The 22,408-nt window shown below is 38.8% G+C and overlaps 1 protein-coding gene across 1 annotated transcript in view; it reads right to left on the minus strand.

The window, feature by feature from the left end:
• LOC128644346 (uncharacterized) overlaps positions 1-22,408 on the minus strand; it is a gene marked incomplete at its 3' end in the record, with an annotated part of 161,922 nt that overhangs the window by 125,114 nt on the left and 14,400 nt on the right. The window contains 6 exon segments of the mRNA XM_053697000.1: positions 10,935-11,127; positions 11,303-11,470; positions 14,264-14,383; positions 17,433-17,528; positions 19,885-19,935; positions 20,167-20,217. Of these exon segments, the coding sequence (XP_053552975.1) occupies positions 10,935-11,127; positions 11,303-11,470; positions 14,264-14,383; positions 17,433-17,528; positions 19,885-19,935; positions 20,167-20,217 (679 nt within the window).

Here is a 22,408-nt window from a genome sequence, read left to right on the forward strand (position 1 = left end):
GTATTCCAAAAAAGGTATGTCCAGTCTGTTGTTGTAGCCACTTAGTCACAACACCTGGCCAAATTAAGTGGTCATATTTCTTTTGTGTGCGGTTTTTCACACAAACACTGCACTTCCGCTGTTTATATCATCATCCTTTGATGTTTTATTGCTATAAAAAAATATTTGTGTTGAGCGATGTCCCACAAAGTACAATACTCTGCAATGTACAGGTTTTAAGAAGTTACAGGGCCAGATATTATATCCTGACTATTTACATGGAAATTTGACACATTGATTTTCTGGGCCTATGCCGTCTTTGAGACAGTATGGCAGGCCAGGAATGAAAATTACCCCCATGATGGCATACTATTTGCAAAAGGGTTTTTTAAATGGGGGATTTTGAGTTGTTTTGTGTAGCTAATTTAGAATGACCGTAGAGTGGCTGGGATAACGTAAAAGGGGATAGGCCAAGGACAGAAGATTCATTAAAGTGAAAGTAAATTTTTCAACATTGCCACATATCAATGTAATAAATATAACTAATATAACATTTTCGCTATGTTGTTTTTTTTTTTTTTACTTCAATATTATAGTTTATATTATTGTCTTTCCCTACCGTTATCGCCGTTGCTCCTCCCACCCTCCTCTTCCTGTATTTTCTATTCATTACGTATAGAGCGGTCACACCCGCTCTATACGTAGTCTAAATGCTCATTCACGATATCTGGATGGATTGCGCATGCGCTAATCGCCGATCCGGCTTCAAATGCGCATGCAATCTTTCTCAACCCCCTAATGTAAACGCGCGACCGAGATAATCGTGTTTATCTTAGATTTGGCGCATGCGCATTGGCTTAGAGCAGTGTATGACGTAGTTTTCTGGCCGCCAATCGGCCAGAAAGTCAATTGGTAGATTGTAAAAACGTGACCAGGAAGTAAATTGCCACATCACCAACGGGTTAAATTGCAGACGAAAAAAATATGCATTTAAATGCGGCGAAAACGGTATTTATTGATTGTTAAAAAAAAAAAACATGAATGAAAGTGCTATTGATTTGGTATTAATTATGTAAATCTGCAGAGCATAAGCACTAAGTTTACTTTTACTTTAAGTCAGAGTAGTCGGTATAACAAGCCAATACGTTGCTACAGGAATACAGAATAAAATAAATCAAGAACACATACAGAGTAATTTAAAGGGACAGTCAAGTCCAAAAAAAAAAAACCTTTCATGATTCAAATAGGACATGTAATTTTAAATAACTTTTAATTATTTTTTTTTATCACCAATTTTGCTTTGTTCTCTTGGTAGTCTTAGTTGAAAGCTAAACCTAGGTAGGCTCATATGCTAATTTCTTAGACCTTGAAGACCGCCTCTAATCTGATTGCATTTTGACAGTTTTTTACCACTAGAGGATGTTAGTTCATGTGCGTCATATAGATAACATTGAGCTCAGGCACATGTAGTTTCCTATGAGTCGGCACTGATTGGCTAAAATGCAAGTCTGTCAAAAGAACTGATAATAAGGGGCAGTTTGCAGAGACTTAGATACAAGGTAATTACAGAGGTAAAAACAGAATTTATGCTTACCTGATAAATTACTTTCTCCAACGGTGTGTCCGGTCCACGGCGTCATCCTTACTTGTGGGATATTCTCTTCCCCAACAGGAAATGGCAAAGAGTCCCAGCAAAGCTGGTCACATGATCCCTCCTAGGCTCCGCCCACCCCAGTCATTCGACCGACGGACAGGAGGAAATATATATAGGAGAAACCATATGATACCGTGGTGACTGTAGTTAGAGAAAATAATTCATCAGACCTGATTAAAAAACCAGGGCGGGCCGTGGACCGGACACACCGTTGGAGAAAGTAATTTATCAGGTAAGCATAAATTCTGCTTTCTCCAACATTGGTGTGTCCGGTCCACGGCGTCATCCTTACTTGTGCGAACCAATACCAAAGCTTTAGGACACGGATGAAGGGAGGGAGCAAATCAGGTCACCTAAACGGAAGGCACCACTGCTTGCAAAACCTTTCTCCCAAAAATAGCCTCCGAAGAAGCAAAAGTATCAAATTTGTAAAATTTGGCAAAAGTGTGCAGTGAAGACCAAGTCGCTGCCTTACATATCTGGTCAACAGAAGCCTCGTTCTTGAAGGCCCATGTGGAAGCCACAGCCCTAGTGGAGTGAGCTGTGATTCTTTCAGGAGGCTGCCGTTCGGCAGTCTCATAAGCCAATCGGATAATGCTTTTAAGCCAAAAGGAAAGAGAGGTAGAAGTCGCTTTTTGACCTCTCCTTTTACCAGAATAAACAACAAACAAGGAAGATGTTTGTCTGAAATCTTTAGTAGCCTCTAAATAGAATTTTAGAGCACGGACTACGTCCAAATTGTGTAACAAACGTTCCTTCTTTGAAACTGGATTCGGACACAAAGAAGGTACAACTATCTCCTGGTTAATATTTTTGTTGGAAACAACTTTCGGAAGAAAACCAGGCTTAGTACGCAAAACCACCTTATCTGCATGGAACACCAGATAGGGCGGAGAACACTGCAGAGCAGATAACTCTGAAACTCTTCTAGCAGAAGAAATTGCAACCAAAAACAAAACTTTCCAAGATAATAATTTAATATCTACGGAATGTAAGGGTTCAAACGGAACCCCTTGAAGAACTGAAAGAACTAGATTTAGACTCCAGGGAGGAGTCAAAGGTCTGTAAACAGGCTTGATCCTAACCAGAGCCTGAACAAATGCTTGAACATCTGGCACAGCTGCCAGTCTTTTGTGAAGTAAAACAGATAAAGCAGAGATATGTCCCTTCAGAGAACTTGCAGATAATCCTTTCTCCAAACCTTCTTGTAGAAAGGATAGAATCTTAGGAATTTTTATCTTGTTCCATGGGAATCCTTTAGATTCACACCAACAGATATATTTTTTCCATATTTTATGGTAAATTTTTCTAGTTACAGGCTTTCTAGCCTGAATCAGAGTATCTATTACAGAATCTGAAAACCCACGCTTTGATAAAATCAAGCGTTCAATCTCCAAGCCGTCAGTTGGAGGGAAACCAGATTCGGATGTTCGAATGGACCCTGAACAAGAAGGTCCTGTCTCAAAGGTAGCTTCCATGGTGGAGCCGATGACATATTCACCAGGTCTGCATATCAAGTCCTGCGTGGCCACGCAGGAGCTATCAAGATCACCGAGGCCCTCTCCTGATTGATCCTGGCTACCAGCCTGGGGATGAGAGGAAACGGTGGGAATACATAAGCTAGGTTGAAGGTCCAAGGTGCTACTAGTGCATCTACTAGGGTCGCCTTGGGATCCCTGGATCTGGACCCGTAGCAAGGAACCTTGAAGTTCTGACGAGACGCCATCAGATCCATGTCTGGAATGCCCCATAATTGAGTTATTTGGGCAAAGATTTCCGGATGGAGTTCCCACTCCCCCGGATGGAATGTCTGACGACTCAGAAAATCCGCTTCCCAATTTTCCACTCCTGGGATGTGGATCGCAGACAAGTGGCAGGAGTGATCCTCCGCCCATTGAATTATCTTGGTCACTTCTTTCATCGCCAGGGAAGTCCTTGTTCCCCCCTGATGATTGATATATGCAACGGTCGTCATGTTGTCTGACTGAAACCTTATGAATTTGGCCTTTGCTAGTTGAGGCCAAGCTCTGAGAGCATTGAATATCGACTCTTCCCGAGACCATAGACCCTGAGCTTTCAGGGATTCCCAGACCGCGCCCCAGCCCACTAGGCTGGCGTCGGTCGTGACAATGACCCACTCTGGTCTGCGGAAGCTCATTCCCTGTGACAGATTGTCCAGGGTCAGCCACCAACGGAGTGAATCTCTGGTCTTTTGATCTACTTGAATCGTCGGAGACAAGTCTGTATAATCCCCATTCCACTGTCTGAGCATGCACAGTTGTAATGGTCTTAGATGAATTCGTGCAAAAGGAACTATGTCCATTGTTGCAACCATCAATCCTATTACTTCCATGCACTGCGCTATGGAAGGACGAGGAACAGAATGAAGTACTTGACAAGAGCTTAGAAGTTTTGATTTTCTGACCTCTGTCAGAAAAATCCTCATTTCTAAGGAATCTATTATTGTTCCCAAGAAGGGAACTCTTGTTGACGGGGACAGAGAACTTTTTTCTTTGTTCACCTTCCATCCGTGAGATCTGAGAAAGGCTAGGACGATGTCCGTATGAGCCTTTGCTTTTGACAGGGACGACGCTTGAATCAGGATGTCGTCCAAGTAAGGTACTACTGCAATGCCCCTTGGTCTTAGAACCGCTAGAAGGGACCCTAGTACCTTTGTGAAAATCCTTGGAGCAGTGGCTAATCCAAATGGAAGTGCCACAAACTGGTAATGCTTGTCCAGAAAAGCGAACCTTAGGAACTGATGATGTTCCTTGTGGATAGGAATATGTAGGTAGGAATATGTAGGTACGCATCATAAATTGATTTTCCTGGATAGTAGGTAGGATCGTTCGAATAGTTTCCATTTTGAACGATGGTACCCTGAGAAATTTGTTTAGGATCTTTAGATCCAAAATTGGTCTGAATGTTCCCTCTTTTTTGGGAACTATGAACAGATTGGAATAAAATCCCATTCCTTGTTCTCTTATTGGAACTGGATGTATCACTCCCATCTTTAACAGGTCTTCTACACAATGTAAGAATGCCTGTCTCTTTATTTGGTTTGAAGATAATTGAGACCTGTGGAACCTTCCCCTTGGGGGTAGTTCCTTGAATTCCAGGAGATAACCTTGAGAAACTATTTCTAGCGCCCAAGGATCCTGAACATCTCTTGCCCAAGCCTGAGCAAAGAGAGAAAGTCTGCCCCCCACTAGATCCGGTCCCGGATCGGGGGCTATCCCTTCATGCTGTTTTGGTAGCAGTGGTAGGCTTCTTGGCCTGCTTACCCTTGTTCCAGCCTTGCATTGGTTTCCAGGCTGGTTTGGGTTGTGAAGTATTACCCTCTTGCTTAGAGGATACAGAATTAGAGACTGGTCCGTTTCTGCGAAAGGGACGAAAATTAGGCTTATTATTAGCCTTAAAAGACCTATCCTGTGGGAGGGCGTGGCCCTTTCCCCCAGTGATGTCTGAAATAATCTCTTTCAAATCAGGTCCAAATAATGTTTTACCTTTGAAAGGAATGTTAAGCAATTTTGTCTTGGAAGACACATCCGCTGACCAAGACTTTAGCCAAAGCACTCTGCGCGCCACGACAGCAAACCCTGAATTTTTCGCCGCTAATCTAGCTAATTGCAAAGCGGCATCTAAAACAAAAGAGTTAGCCAATTTAAGTGCTTGAACTCTGTCCATAACCTCCTCATACGAAGATTCTTTACTGAGCGATTTTTCTAGTTCCTCGAACCAGAAACACGCTGCCGTAGTGACAGGAACAATGCATGAAATTGGTTTAGAAGGTAACCTTGCTGTACAAAAATCTTTTTAAGCAAACCCTCTAATTTCTTATCCATAGGATCTTTGAAAGCACAACTATCTTCGATAGGAATAGTAGTGCGACCTTGGGGACTGTCTGCCATAAGTCCTTTCTGGGGTCGACCATAGGAAATAATTTCTTAAATATAGGGGGGGGAACAAAAGGTATGCCGGGCCTTTCCCACTCTTTATTTACTATGTCCGCCACCCGCTTGGGTATAGGAAAAGCGTTGGGGGGCACCGGAACCTCTAGGAACTTGTCCATCTTACATAATTTCTCTGGAATGACCAAATTGTCACAATCATCCAGAGTAGATAACACCTCCTTAAGCAGTGGACGGAGATGTTCTAATTTAAATTTAAATGTCACAACATCAGGTTCAGCTTGATGAGAAATTTTTCCTGAATCTGAAATTTCTCCATCAGACAAAACCTCCCTCATGGCCCCTTGAGATTGGTGTGAGGGTATGTCAGAACAGTTATCATCAGCGTCCTCTTGCTCCTCAGTGTTTAAAACAGAGCAATCGCGCTTTCTCTGATAAGTAGGCATTTCGGATAAAAGATTTGCTATGGAGTTATCCATTAAAGCCGTTAATTGTTGCATGGTAATAAGTATTGGCGCACTAGATGTACTAGGGGCCTCCTGTGTGGGCATAACTGGTGTAGACACAGTAGGGGATGATGTAGTATCATGTTTACTCCCCTCATTTGAGGAATCATCTTGGGCAATATCATTATCTGTTGCATTACTGTCCTTACTTTGTTTGGACACTATGGCACAATTATCACATAAATTTAAATGGGGAGACACATTGGCTTTCATACATATAGAACATAGCTTATCTGATGGTACAGACATGTTAAACAGGCTTAAACTTGTCAACAAAGCACAAAAAACGTTTTAAAATAAAACCGTTACTGTCACTTTAAATTTCAAACTGAAAACACTTTATTACTGAATATGTGAAAAAGTATGAAGGAATTGTTCAAAATTCACCAAAATTTCACCACAGTGTCTTAAAGCATTAAAAGTATTGCACACCAAATTTCAGAGCTTTAACCCTTAAATTAACGGAACCGGAGCCGTTTTTACATTTAACCCCTATACAGTCCCAGAATGAGGCTCTGTCTATAACTAGAAAGGCCCCCATCTGAAAAAGGTGTCCAACACAGTGCCTGCCGTTTTTCTAAACGTTCCCCAAGATTATAATACCAATAATTAGTTAGAATCTGCATAATATGCCTAGTAAAGCAATTGTTTTAGCCCAGAAAAATGTCTACCAGTTTTTAAGCCCTTTTTGAAGCCCTTTATTCTTTTATGTTTAACTAAGAAAATGGCTTACCGGTCCCCATGAGGGGAAATGACAGCCTTCCAGCATTACATGGTCTTGTTAGAAATATGGCTAGTCATACCTTAAGCAGAAAAGACTGCTAACTGTTTCCCCCAACTGAAGTTACTTCATCTCAACAGTCCTGTGTGGAAACAGCAATCGATTTTAGTTACTGTCTGCTAAAATCATCTTCCTCTTACAAACATTAATCTTCATCCTTTTCTGTTTCAGAGTAAATAGTACATACCAGCACTATTTTAAAATAACAAACACTTGATAGAAGAATAAAACTACATTTAGACACCAAAAAACTCTTAACCATCTCCGTGGAGATGTTGCCTGTGCAACGGCAAAGAGAATGACTGGGGTGGGCGGAGCCTAGGAGGGATCATGTGACCAGCTTTGCTGGGACTCTTTGCCATTTCCTGTTGGGGAAGAGAATATCCCACAAGTAAGGATGACGCCGTGGACCGGACACACCAATGTTGGAGAAACGTGTATTATTATAACTGTGTTGGTTATGCAAGACTGGGGAATGGGTAATAAAGGGATTATCTATCTTTTTAAACAACAAAAATTCTGGTGTTGACTGTCCCTTTAAATTAATAATTTAACTCTGTATGGAAGACTCTAATACAGTCTGTAACGCATAGGCCAGGAAGGGCAATAGTATCTAGAGTCCCTCCTAACAACTTTTTTGTAACAGAATCTGTACTTTTTCTGGGGTGACTTTTTGCAGGCTGTGGGGGGATCCTACAAGAAGAGTGCTTGCTGCAAAGTCTCTGAACATTCGCTGACTCAAATATGGGAGCATTAGGGGGCTGCTTAAACAAAAAATCTAGCTTTAGTTTAAATTCCATGAAAGTGTATGGCTTCCCTGTGCCTGCTTTTTTTGTACAGCACATATGAATTATAGCTATTTGTGTCAAGTATATGGCTATTTTTTTGTACTAGGCTTTGGTCTTGTGGTGAACCAGATATTGTTGTATGCTTTGATCAGCTAAATCTACTCCCCCCCATATATCCGCTGTACTCAACAATGCACTTTGGTTTTTGGATTTGTGCATCCTTTCCCCTGATACACATTGTACTTTCATCTTGCACTCTGGACAACATTTACACATCTTTTTTTGTCAGTATAACGAAGGGCCAGCACTTCATCATGGCATAAAGCTGATGTTCTGTCTCTATGGTTTTTCAGTATGTCAGCTTCTGGGGTAAACCTGTTGGACTTATGCGCATTGTGCCACAAGCTAGGGTTTCAAAAAATAAAATGTTTAAACAAGTCTATGTTGATATAGTAGTTGTCCACCAATAGATTGTAGCTTTTGTTGAGCAAGGGAAGGAGGAGATCCCACACAATATTGCTATTTGTACCCATAGAATTTAGCTATCTTCCCTTCATAAATGCAAAACGCCCAGGTATATCCTGTATTGCCTTCACAAACATTTTATTTCATAGCGTGAACACTTAGAGAGAATATACTGCTTAAAAAGCAATCTTCCCTTAAACGTCATCAGGGATTCATCTACACAGATGTTTTGTTCAGGGATGTAATTTTCAGGGGCCGTATCTTGAATAGCCTGTCAAGCAAAGGGTCATTCCTAGGGGGAAACTGGCCATTATATTTAAAATGCATTTTTATTTATGTTAGGTCAGCGAGGTGCCAGGTGGGGTTTTTAAAAAAAAAATTATGTGGTGAAAGTTTGGATTAGCCGACAGATACTGGCTGACATAAACATTTGAGTGGCTATATTCTCAAACATGTTGTCGGTCATAAACAGGTTAAAATAATTTATTGGCTCACAAACTGAAATGCTGGTTGTGATGCCAGAAGTTGCCATAAATGGGGGGGGGGGGGTATTTCAGAGGTGGTTAAGTTTGGAGGTACTCAATTTTCACCTAAGATTGTTGGATATTTTCAATTGCTCCTATTAGATTGGTGGAGGGATGGGAGCACGATCACTAGAAGCCTCATTTAGAGGCTCTATATCTGATGCTGTTAAGAGTATCACTATCGGATACAGCAAAGGTGTCACTCTCTGAATCACATACGAGAATGGCGTAAGCCTCTTCTGCGGAATAGTAAGATGCCATGATGCAAAAGGAATTTTTTTTTATTCCTATCAAACACTAACTCCATCAACCCACCCCCTTAATTCCCCACTTCACACCCCCCCCCCAACTCCCACCAAACAAAATAACCCTACACATCACCCAAAAAACAAAACAACAGTAATGATCACACTATAAAAAGCTGCGGTCGAATCTAAACGGCACTAAAAGGTTTTTTTTAGTTTTTTTTTAAGTACACTAACAGTAAATAAATAAATAAAAATTAACAGATCAGGTTGAATTAGATAGAACACTCTAATCAAATTGGCAAAGTACAGTGATCAGAAACCGCAGGAAAAGGGTTAAAAAAATATTATATTAAATTATAACTGTATATATCTGTGGGATACTTTGAGACACTATGTAGCACTGATCTCTCTTCCTCTCTCGCCTCAGAAAAATGAGGAATGAAAAAAGCAGAGGCAGTGCTGACAGCCAATGATTCCAATCCTAACAGTCGTCCGACCAGGTTTTCATAAGGGCATGAAATGTCCTAACGGCGGGAAGGGGTTAAACAACTTTGTAAATGTATTTCTATTATAGAATTTGATTTGCTCTCTTGGTATCCATGGTTGAAGAATAAACCTAGGTATGCTGATAGGACCTTGGGAGCGTGCACATGTCTTTAGCATCCTATGATAGCAGTTTGCAACTATGTATAACATTGCAAACTAACTCCATGGAAACGCTCTGACATTCACATTCAGTGTGGCTGTAAGGGCTTACCACAGTGATCTTCACGCAAGATACACACACCCTCTGACGTCACGATGACGTGAAAAACGCTGCTAGCACTGGACTGGTGCAGTAAAGAAGCGATCTACCACCGCCTCAGCAAAGAACATAAGCATCCAACAGAGAACGCACCCAGCCCTTAGGAAACAGCCACGAACAGGCAAGTTGATAAAAACAAAGTTTTATTTCTTCAAAGCAGTGCCATAGCAATGCAATCACAGCAGAAGCACACTGTTAGTAAAACATGCAGATGACATGGTCAGTCGGGGGTCACGTAACTAGCTAGCACAGAGGAGTCTCGTTTGTTATTGGAATTACCCAGGGAAGTCGCTCCACCAACTAAGAACGGCCATGCACCACCACCCACAGAATCAAGAAAGAGCTATCGATCTGTCAATCTAGTTACGCGACCCCCGGCTGAACATGTCAGCTGCATGTTTTACTAACAGTGTGCTTCTGCTATGATTACATTGCTACGGCACTGCTTTGAAGAAATAAAACTTCATTTTTATCAACCTGCCTGTTCGTGGCTGTTTCCTGAGGGCTGGGTGCGTTCTCTGTTGGATGAATGGAAAATGTATACCAGAAAGGTAATATTGTGAGGGGCACTCAATACATAAGCTGAGGTGATTATAATATATGTTTAAAAAGACACTATAGATAATATTCAAAATAATATTTAATAGGTAAAAAAACTCTAATTATTATTTTGAATATTATCTATAGTGTCTTTTTAAACATATATTATAATCACCTCAGCTTATGTATTGAGCACCCCTCACAATATTACCTTTCTGGTATACATTTTCCATTTATTTAGTTCTAACCGTTTTTGGGAGAATAACGGGATACAGAGAGGAGGCTTGTTTGAGGTATTTAGCTCTAGGGTGAGAGTCTCTGATATATTTTTTACCAGTTCTCTGTTGGATGCTTATGTATAACATTGCTATAAACATTGTTGCAAACACCGCTGTCAGGTGGCTAAAGACTGGTGCAAGAACTTGAGCTAACCTAGGATTACTCTAAAGCAAACGATACCAAGAGAACTAAGCGAAATTGAGAATAGAATTAAACTGGAAAGCTGTTTAATATGTCATGGTCTATCTAATCCATTTAAGTTTAATTTTTACCTTACTGCTGTCCGTTTACAATAAATATATATATATATATGAATATATATATATATATATATATATAGATAGATAGATAGATAGATAGATAGATAAAAATAATTGGGCAGTTTTTTTACACTGATTTTGAAACAAAACATTTACAAGTCAAACAACAAGCACATAGGTTCTTTGGCACTCACCCTCATTCCCCACATCATCCTGCATAAGGGAGCGCAGCCACATCTGCCATTCCTCATCATCAGCTGTGTTGGCATCATACATATCTGGAGTAATATCAGGGGCCTGAAGCTCAGCTTCCAGCTGCCCAAGTGGGACATCCTTTAGAGGTCTCTTGGAGCGTGTACGACATGCTATGAGTTTATCATCAAGGGACTGCCATAGAAAAGGAAAATGCTTAGTTAATGTTTGCAGGAGCATGGTCCACCTTTTCAAAATTATTCACTCCTTTAAATTTAAAATGATATATTAATAATTAATTATAAATGTAATAATGATAATTAACCTTTATTATTATGTGAGAATACCTACTCATGAAGCATCCACTCACCTGCAGAGAATCCAAGCACACTGCAGTACTAGCCAGTTCCTCATCCACTGCGTGCAGTTTCTCCATAAAGGTACTGTCCTTTATGTTCTTTGGTTTAGGAGGGGGAGGAGGGGGCCCCATAGGAACAACTTCTGCACTAATGTGTCTAAAAGGTGCCACTCTGGTAATCTATAAAAGAATGATTATAATAAGCAAGTAGAACCTAACATGGACAAGAGAAACAATACAAAACAATGTTCTTTCACATTTAAAAGGACAGAGATATGGGACAAAAATACAACTCTGTTCACTACGAAAGGATAGTAGGTCGAAAGAATGCACCAGAACCATGATTTAAAAAAAAAAAAAAAAAAAAAAAAAAGTAATTCAATTGAATGTCCATTAAACCTAATTTGTACCAAAAAGAATATCAGGAATGGTGTCAGGCTGCAAATATAATGAAAATAACCCAAATTTTCTGTTAGTAGTGCTAAAATGGACCAAAGGCCAATAGGAATTTAATAAAGATTAAAACGTAAATTCCAGATTGGTATTTTCTTATTATAACCCAATCTTTCAACAAGAATGTCTTTATCTTTATTATAGACTAGGAGACTATTCAGTTGTTATGTGGTTACACTAATGTATTATACATGAGTAATTGTTATTTTTATGCTTTGCGCATGTTTAACATGTAAATGGAATAAAAAATATCAGATCTTTTTGAATGGGAAGCGTCAACAAGCTTTATTTTTTAATTTCAACATTTTAAGCAGCCTAGACAAAAAAAAGTTACCAATACATAATTTCTACTTTGTTGACCTGTGTGTAAAATCTCACACTTTGTTAATTTTTGCCTTCTGTAGGCAATTCATTCCTGTCCTGTATTCATCCTCCCCACCTTACAGTGGTGTATTAAAGGGCCATAATACCCAAATGTTTAAACACTTGAAAGTGATGCAGCATAGCTGTAAAAAGCTGACTAGAAAATATCACCTGAACATCTCTATGTAAAAAAGAAAGATATTTTACCTCAAAAGTTCCTCAGTAGCCACCTCCCATTGTAAAGGATTTCTAAGCAGCATTTTAGTGTGTCTGTCCTAGGACAGCTTAGGGGATGAGCCTCGTGAACTTTCATATTATTTCACAAATCAGGTAAAGGAAGCTTACTATGAAATCTCATGAGAGTTAAGTCAAATCTCATGAGATCACAGTAAGAGTTCATGACCTCAGCACTGCTGATGCTGATTGGCTGCTGTTCATTTCTTCATTTTATTTTTTATTTTTACCTGCAGCTGGGAGCAGGTGAAGTATAACTTTTTACACAGAACTTACTCTGCTGAGCTGAGGAGATTGTGAGGTAAAATATCTTCCTTTTTTACATAGAGATGCTCAGGTGATATTTTCCTGTCAGCTTTTTACAGTTATACTGCATCAGTTTCAAGTGATTTAGCATATGAGTATTATGTCCCTTTAAATATGACAGGGAGAACTGAGGAACAAAAAGAAAAATAATTTTACATAAGAGAACAGTGACAGAAGAAAATCAAATTGTGAAATACAACCGAAGGTAAAAATCTGTTGCCACCATATGACCACTTATTCCTGATCAAAAATTCAATATTTGGTAAATTATAATGTATATGTTTTTAGAGATGGGTAAACAAAGCGACTTTTCATTAAAGAAAGTCGGTCATATTATCGGCTTGTTGAAGGCAAAAAACATGTTGCAGTACAAAATTGTTGAGATTGTAGGTGTATCACGTAGTTCTGTAAAGAATATAAAGAAAAAAAATGGATTGTGGGGATGATTTGAACCCAAAACGGAAGGGCGATTGCGTTCACATTGTGTTACTACACCAAGAACTGACAGAATAATTTAATATATATGCACTCAAAATAGGAAACTGCCTGTCAGAGTCTTGACTAAACACATTCAGGATGCAGGCATCAAGCTGAAGGGTTTGCAAGGAAGGCTGAGCTAAGCAGAGTGCGGTGGACCAGCATGAAACATGTCTCTTTCCTGTCTTCTTTGATCCTTCATACATGTATTTTTAAGCCTTTTGGCCAGACACCCTTAAACTTGGCCCTCCAGAGGTTTTGGAACGACATTTCCCATGGTGCTCAGCCAGCTGATATGCTGGCTGAGGATCATGGGAAATGTAGTTTCAAAACCTCTGGAGGGCAAGGTTTGAGGATGCCTGCTTTCGGCTTTGTGCTTTTATGCTGCACACTTTATTAATTAAGGTATCTTTTTACTTGCAAATTGTTTTTCGCAAGTTTGCTTCTACACTGCAAACTTGTGTCAATACTTTAACTTGGCGGTCAGGTGATGCCACAGATCTCTCTCTGTTTGCCAGAAACCCTGCTCCCAAACAAATCTCACAATCCATTTTTCTTAATATTCTTTACAGAACTACGTGATACACCTACATCTCAGCAATCCTGTCCTGCAATTTTTTTTTGCCTTTAACAGACTGATAACTTGACCGACTTTCTTTAACGAAAAGTCACTTTCTTTACCTATATGTGAAAACATATACATTTGTTAATTGAACAAATATTTTAGTAGTATTACATCAAATTACACCTACATATGTATTGCAGATTTTGCCAATATAACATGGAATTAGAAATGGTTACAAAACTAAAAAAAAAACAATCAACGCTTTAAAGAATAAATATGAAATTAATATCAAAATTACAAATCTTAACCAATGGGTCTAATAATTTGGCAAGGTACTGTAGAATAAGAAAGAGAAAAACCTAAAATCAGTCCATTTCTGCTTTACTATGACATACATCTGTTTTACCCTAACATAAAATGAGCAAGATTTTTAATCCTGAAACACTGTGCAACCTTTATTTTCATATGAAATGCTAGTATGAGTTGGTTATTGCATCTATTTGCTCAATGTTTTTGAAATAAATACACACTTTAAGATTTGTCTATATTGATTGTATTACATTCTAAAACGTTACCTGCTGGGATTTTATACCCTCTTCCTCTGTCTCCATAGATTCAGATGGGTGATGCACTCTGGGGCGTTTCGGACCACGTGGAGAGGATGATGTGCTCTCCACATCACTCTCCAACAAACTCTGAGAGAAACAAATAACATAATAAGCACACGCTGGGGTATGTGACTGCTGTGTTCATCACAAAGCCGGGTAACTATTCGCTCACGTGTCTGAAAATGCTGATCTAACGCAATACACAGGCTACCAAAAATATACACAGTAGCAGGTCACCACAACACAAGCATTGTCACAAGATCTGTCATATTTACATGTAACAGTATACATAGAGTTTTAAACATAATGCTTTGTCTAGGACAACTACATGCACCGTCACATACAAGTGTCTTTCTACAAGTGGTTTGTCTCAATCACAAATGCCCTAATAATGTTCATATTGCCCCATGAATCCAGGTTTCTGTAATCACATTATGCATGCTATCACACATGGATTGTTTCTTACTTTATAAAATCGTTATAATACAGCTTTGCAATACACTCTTATTATTTTTTTACCCCTTTTTCATGTAATTTAACTGTGAAAACTGTGGCCGTTCCAATTCTTGTTAAAAGTGGAAGCACAGACTGCTATTGGTTGCACACTCTAATAACCCAATTTTAACTGTTCCTCATTGGCCTCAGCAGAGAAGGTAACCTAGTTTACATATGTTAAGATAAACACAGGGTGTGAGAGCGCTAAAAAATCTAGAGGTGCGGTTCCTCAATGGAAAAACACAATTTTATATTGTACTTTAATTTTACAGATACAGACTCAATGTTTAAAAAATCTCCAAACTTAATAGCTCTTGTGAATTCATAAAATCTATATATGATAGTACATAAATAAAATGGCAATAATCAATTTGTATAAAAACAGTAATCATTATGTATAAAAATGTGGACGTCTCCCCAGGTAGCAGAAATATTGATCCAGTAATGAATCCTGATGGATGTATCAGTCTGAATGACCGTGGCAAGTTTGTACCAACATAAGTTACCGCCAAAAGAATACCTCCAAGAAAAAACAAACAGTCTCCTCTGAAAGGGTACTTTGACAAAATGTCACTGTCTCAGTATAGAACATATAGCTTTAACGCTATCTCAGCCGTTAGCTTTACCTTCTTATACAAAGTCTCGGTGTGATAGCAGTACCGCTGTTACAACCATTTAGCTTTACCTTCTTGGCAGCTGACAGGTGTCTCACCAAAGGTCCGTGGTTGATGACGTCACTATGCATTTCGTACTTGCGCAAGTATCTTTGCCGGAGGGATTTTCCAAATATGCTATGTAGCGATCTTCTGTCCCCTGCACTTTAGTACTAAATGTACGCAAGGAGTCGTCCTCCCTTAGTTGCAGAACCCAGATGGCAAAGTTCAATTTAACTTCCGTGGATGTTGATAACTTAACCCAGTTATTTCCCAATTTGTCAGTAATACCAACCGACACTGCATCCACTGCCGTGGATGTTGATAACTTGAGCCAGTTATTCCCCAATTTGTCAGTAATACCAACCGACACTGCAGTGTCGGTTGGTATTACTGACAAATTGGGAAATAACTGGCTCAAGTTATCAACATCCACGGATGTTTAATTGAACTTTGCCATCTGGGCTCTGCAACTAAGGGAGGACTCCTTGCGTACATATAGTACTAAAGTGCAGGGGACAGAAGATTGCTACTTATTTGGAGAATACCTCCGGCAAAGATACTTGCGCAAGTACAAAACGGATAGTGACATCAGCAACACAGACCTTTGGTGAGACACCGGTCAGCTGCTGAAAAGGTAAAGATAAACAGTTGTCACAGCGGTACTGCTATCACACGAGACTTTGTATAAGAAGGCTGAGATAGCGTTAAAGCTTTATGTTCTATACTGACACAATGTAATTTTGACAAAGTACCCTTTTAGAGGAGACTGTTTTTTCTTGGAGGTATTCCTTTGGCAGTAACTTATGTTAGTACAAACTTGCCACAGTCATTCAGACTGATACATCCATCAGGATTTGTTACTGGATCAATATTTCTGATACCTGGGGAGACGTCCCCATTTTTCTACATAATGATTGCTGTTTTTATACAAATTGATTATTGCCATTTTATTTATGCACTAGGATATATAGATTTTATGAATTCACAAGAGCTATTAAGATTGGAGATATTTTTAAACATTGAGTCTGTATCTGTAAAATAAAAGTAACAGATGTGTTTATACAAAATGTTGTTTTTCCATTGAGGAACCACACCTCTAGCTTTTTTAGCACCCTCACACCCAGTGTTTAGCTTAATTATTATATCCCTGTCTAGGAAAGAGACAGGTTACCGTGAGTGGATATAGAGTGTGTTTGATTTTTTGCGTTTCCCTATCTCCTAATTTTACATATGTTAAGAGGCAAGTACAGCAACAAAGGTAAGTAATATTCCAGCTTTATTTAGTACCAGGAGGAAAAAGTATATTTTCCTCCTGGTACTAAATAAAGCTGGAATATTACTTACCTTTGCTGTGCTGCTGAAGTTATTGATCTTGGATTGTGTTGGAGTCTTCCAGCGGTGGCTCTTTCAGCTTGCACACAGATAGCCACTGGTGCTGAAGTATATCTGACTTTGCAAGTACAGCAACAGACATAAAATAATCATATTTATTTTTTCATGAGGGTTAAAGTCTGCTTTTACTTAGACCCTCAAGAAAAAATAAATATCATTATTTTATTCCCATGGCTGGACTTGCCTCTTTAAATATGTGGCCTTCCCTGTCCACGACTGCAAGTGTATAAGAGTGCAGCCTGATCATTTTTTTCATTAAACAACTAATATTAAAAAATATACTTCTGTATATTATTCTCATGCTAATCTTTGCCTAGAATTTAGTGTTTAATGTCCTTTAACTGAGCCTAATCAAAACAGGGTTCAAAAAATAAAGACATATAGGAAATGGCCCCTTGATGCCCCTAGGTTTTATAACACCTGGCAGTCAACAGTATCAGCATAAAAAGCATTTTTTTACTGGCAACTGTTACAACTTTCTCAGTCTTAGAGTAATAGAAATTCTAGCTAAGCAAACCAATAAAAAAGTGTTGCAACATATCACGCTATCAACAGAGGCAATATTATGCTGCCTCCTGCAATTCTATACTGACCTCCTCAGCAGTCTCATCTTCTTCTTCCTCTTCAGGTTGGTACTCTTCATCAGATGAATCTTCCTCTTCCAGAGGAATGTCAACAAACTGAGGTGGCTGGAATAAGGAATGAAAGAGAAGACAATACGTGATCAAGATATAAGTACATTGCATGAGTATGACAGCAGAGAGCGAGAGTCCAATTATCTGAAGCTCCATGGTCCGCCAAAATTCTATAAGATCCCTTGTCAATACCATGTGGCCCCTACGAGATTGTTTTAAAGGCAATTGGGGGAAGGGGGGGGGGGGGCAGGAGAGAGATAAAGAGAACCAGAGGGGGAAAGGGACAGAGTGGGAGTTTAAAATTATGTTAATAGGAAAACTTTGCAGAATGCTCTATTTATTTTGTCTCCTTTTCATGTAACTATTCTGAAAATTGTGGGTATTCCCTTTCTGAGAACTGAAGTTCACACAGTTGACTTTAACAGCTTAAAAGGGACACTGATCCCAATTTTTTTATTTTGTGATTCAGATAGAGCATGCAAGTTTAAGCAACTCTCTAATTTACTCCTATTATTAATTTTTCTTCGTTCTCTTGCTATCTTTATTTGAAAAAGAAGGCATCCCAGATTTTTTTTGGTTCAGAACTCTGGACAGCCCTTTTTTTATTGGTGGATGAATTTATCCACCAATCAGCAAGAACAACCCAGGTTGTTCACCAAAAATGGGCCGGCATCTAAACTTACATTCTAGCATTTCAAATAAAGATACCAAGAGAATTAAGAAAATGTAATAATAGGAGTAAATTAGAAAGTTGCTTTTAAGTTCATGCTCTATCTGAATCATGAAACCATATCTGTCCCTATTTGGCCTCAGTGAAAAGAAAACTAACTGCAAAACAATGGTGATTTTGCTTACAAAATTACAATGGAAAGCCTTGCCTACTTTAGAAGACAAGATTAGCTTGGTTGCATTTTTTTTAATCTAACACTGACATTATGAACTGAATATAAAAACCGATGGTTTTTACAGCTCTAAACAAATCTTAGCTATAGAGATTTGTACAGCACAATTATAATTAATAATGGTTATAGACTTTTTTTTTGCAGAGAACCAAAGATAAGTTTAAGGTAATCAATAATAATATAATATTTATAGCCACAGTTAAGGAACAATTAATTACAGTAGGACTGAGTAATCGACAAATGCATAATAAAAAAGATAATGCAATAGCATTTACTCTGGATTACAAATGGGCAGTAGATTGCTTTCTGTCAAATTAAAAAATGTCCTTCCATTTCCCTGCCCCCTACATCATGTGACAGCTATCAGCCAATCACAGGCCTATAAGTATGAGCTGAACTCTTCCACATGCTCATTAGGAGCTAGTGCCTCAGAAAGTGTGCAATATGAAAAGACTGTGCCCATTTTTTCAGAATGGAAGTAAACTAGAAAGTAGTTTTTTTATTTTTATTTGCACACTACATCTGAATCATAAAAGTATGACATGAATCTTTAAGTATGATATGACAGATGACAGCAGTGGGAAGTGGAAAACAAAGTGAGGTTTTTACCTTCACACTCCAACATCATGTATATAACATACATACAGATTAGATACATATAATGCCCTAGACTTCTTACAAATCATCTATTTCACAGAAGCAGTGTGTGAGGAGTTAGATATTAAAGGGATATGAAACCCCAAAAATATATTTTGTGATTCAGAGCATACAATTTAAAAAAAAAAGATTTGTGTTTACTTTGTTTCCATGATAGTCTGTGTTAAAGATGCTGAAGAGATACATAGGTAGCCATCTGGAGCACTACAAATCAGAAAATACTGCTGCCATCTGGTGCTCTTGCAAATGGATAATATTCCGGCTCCTAAGCATACATTCCTACTTTTCAACAAAAGATAGCAAAAGAATGAAGACAAATTGCTAATTAAAGTAAATTAGAAAGTTGTTTAAAATTGCATGCTCTACGTGAATCATGAAAAAAAAAGGGGTTTCATATCCCTTTAAGCTCCGGTGTCTGCAGTGGCTAATTTACTACCGTGATAAACCGGTGCAGCCTTGCAGGGAAGCACAAGTAATGAGCAGAGCGGGCTGCTGGCTTTTAACTTTCTTTATGAGTCTGTTTGTGCTGCTGTTCTGATTTAAATAAAAAAATGAATGTTTCTTAGCTCTGCACATCCTGCATCAAAAAGCCAGGCATCTCAGCTAGTGCCACCTTGCTGTGAGCATGCTCTGTAAAGAGTCAGCATTACGTACAGAGTCATAAGCAAAAAAAAAAAAAAACAGAAAAGCCCTTCTCATGTTTAAGGGCTGTAGCTGCAAAACTTGTTATACATGTACCGTGTAAAGTTCACCTACACATAATGCTTCATCTAAATCATCCACTTTTGTTTTTGACTACACTGTCCCTTTAAGCCACAACAGTCACACTCAGCAAGAATCATGATACTCACCTTGATCTCACTAGCCTTCTTTATGGGCGAGAGATTCCATGTTGGGATGACCTAAGGTATAAAATGGTACACCATTTAATAAAAGGCTACAGCATAGACTTGCATTTAACAAATTGGGATTTTAGGTTCTATTTCTCTATCTTTATAGAAGTTGATTTTAAAGAAGTTTGGGACAGAAAAGGGATACCCTAAAGCAGGAAGTCAATGGATCCTAGAATTACACCTCTGGTTCTAACATGTGATAATTATATAGAAGACAAGTAATATTCTCCTCTAACTCACCACTCCTTTTCCCACAACTTCCTTCAGCTTCGAACGAGTCATTTTTGGCTCCTGAAAAAGATTAAATGAATGTAATGCAAACACACAAAAAACACACTAATACACAACAGAATTATCGACAGAAATAAAGCATGGGATACAGTGTTCTCCATGGACAATTTTGCCAGAAGGGTGCCATTGTAAAGTAGCCAGGCAGCGAAACACTTTAATATTATAAAATGTTCTGCTATCCAAAGCACAAAACAACTGCATAATTTAACAATAAATATTCAAATTTATTTAATAATAATTTGTGCAACACTGAAAAATTTTAATATTAGCTAATTTTAGCGTAATATTGGCTAATATTTTAGTCAGGTGTTCAGTAAAAACACGGGAGTAAGGAGACTAGGCCGCTGCAGAGCGTGACGCTGAGAGGAGAGTCATGTGCCACCCAGCTGATAGGGTAAGTTCAACACAGCCCCGTGAGGTGCAAATCCAGCGCGGCTGAGTGTAAGCCGCAAGAATCAATCAACGTACAAAAAGTGCAGCACTCGTGGGACACTTAGAGATAAAAACTTCAAATTTTATTTCACATCATAAAAAAGTTGAGGTGTGGATCAGGGAATTAACCCTGATCCACACCTCAACTTTTTTATGATGTGAAATAAAATTTGAAGTTTTTATCTCTAAGTGTCCCACGAGTGCTGCACTTTTTGTACGTTCAGTAAAAACAGCCGACTGGTGAACACATTAAAAAGGTCCTGAGGAGAATACGGGTTTACTATTGGAGCCATCAAAATTGAAGACTTAGCTGTGCACACAAAAATTTAAGTAAGCCCGGCCCAAAAATTAAAATGGCAACAAAAGTTCCAGTTTATTTCAGAACCTAATCTTGCCCATATTTTCATGATTGCCCATGATGTGTGCAAACATTTCTTGCTTGCTATCCCTTAGACAAATGGATTACAAAGTTGAAATATTATGCTTGACATTCAATAATTCACAGAACAAAACAAATGAACAAATACAACATTTACACATATTATTCAGTACCATAATAAAAAAATTAATCTCAATTTAGTCTTTCCCTTGGCCTGAAAAAGTTAACAACAACAAAAAAAATAATAATCTGGGTGCAGTATACAAAAAGAATAATATATTGTAATAAAAAAATATAAGAACATGCCCAATCATAAAATATTTGGTGGACATGATTAATGTGATAATAAATATAATAAATAGCAAACCTTCCACCACGAATCCAATGCAAATTGATATTATTTAGGATTTTATCAAATAGCGCTACACAATTGATACTGCGACAATGGATAAAAAATGGCTTCTCCCTCTCTTTGTGGAAAAGCAGGTACACCACACTAGAGAGATACCGTTATTTTTGTACTGATCAACTGGATGTCTAGGAGATCATTTTAGATATCTGGAAAGAACTAGGAGGATAAGGAGAATAGGTATAGGTTGCCATTATAGGTAACCAGTGTAGTGGTCAATTCTGTCCACGCCCCTTGGGAGAGGGCTTCTCACTAGTAAACATAATCAGGGAGGACCAAGATATTTATTTTACTTTCATTGTTTTCTCCTATGTTATTTGATGGATTGTAAATTATTATAATTTATGTATGTTCCCATTGTGCTTTGAAATTGTATCCTGGATACTGCTTCTTTTTTGACCATATATGCTAATGTGTGTTTAGATACTAATAAAATTTTGAAAAACTTGCTCTTAAATTATTCAAACAGAAATACGTAATTGGGCACTTTATAGCTGAAATGGTATCCTATAATATAAAAGGCCACGTGTGTTGTAGAGACTGCGCAAGGACAAACACACCTGGCCTTCAGAAGACTAACCTCCCAGCATCTGGGGCCGACCGGGCGTGACAGGGGCGGGGTCGGCATGACAGGGCGGGGTCAGGCACGTGTGGGCCCGGGTGTGATGTGGGCGGGGCCAGGTGGGGCGGTGAAAGAGAGAGCCCAAAAAAGGGGGGCTAGAGAGAGCAAAAGAGGGTGGGTAGAGAGAGCAAAAGAGGGGGAAGAGACAGCAAAAGAAAGGGGAGAGAGAGAGCAAAAGAAAGGAGAGAGAGAGCAAAAGAAAGGGGAGAGAGAGCAAAAGAAAGGGGAGAGAGAGAGCAAAAAGAGGGTAGATATAGAAAGCAAAAGAGAGGGGGAAGAGAGAGCAAAAGAGAGGGGGGAAGATAGAAGAGAGAGCAAAAGAGGGGGGAGAGAGCAAAAGAGAGGGGGA

Source organism: Bombina bombina, unplaced genomic scaffold (assembly GCF_027579735.1).
Source record: "Bombina bombina isolate aBomBom1 unplaced genomic scaffold, aBomBom1.pri scaffold_574, whole genome shotgun sequence".
Taxonomy (NCBI): domain Eukaryota; kingdom Metazoa; phylum Chordata; class Amphibia; order Anura; family Bombinatoridae; genus Bombina; species Bombina bombina.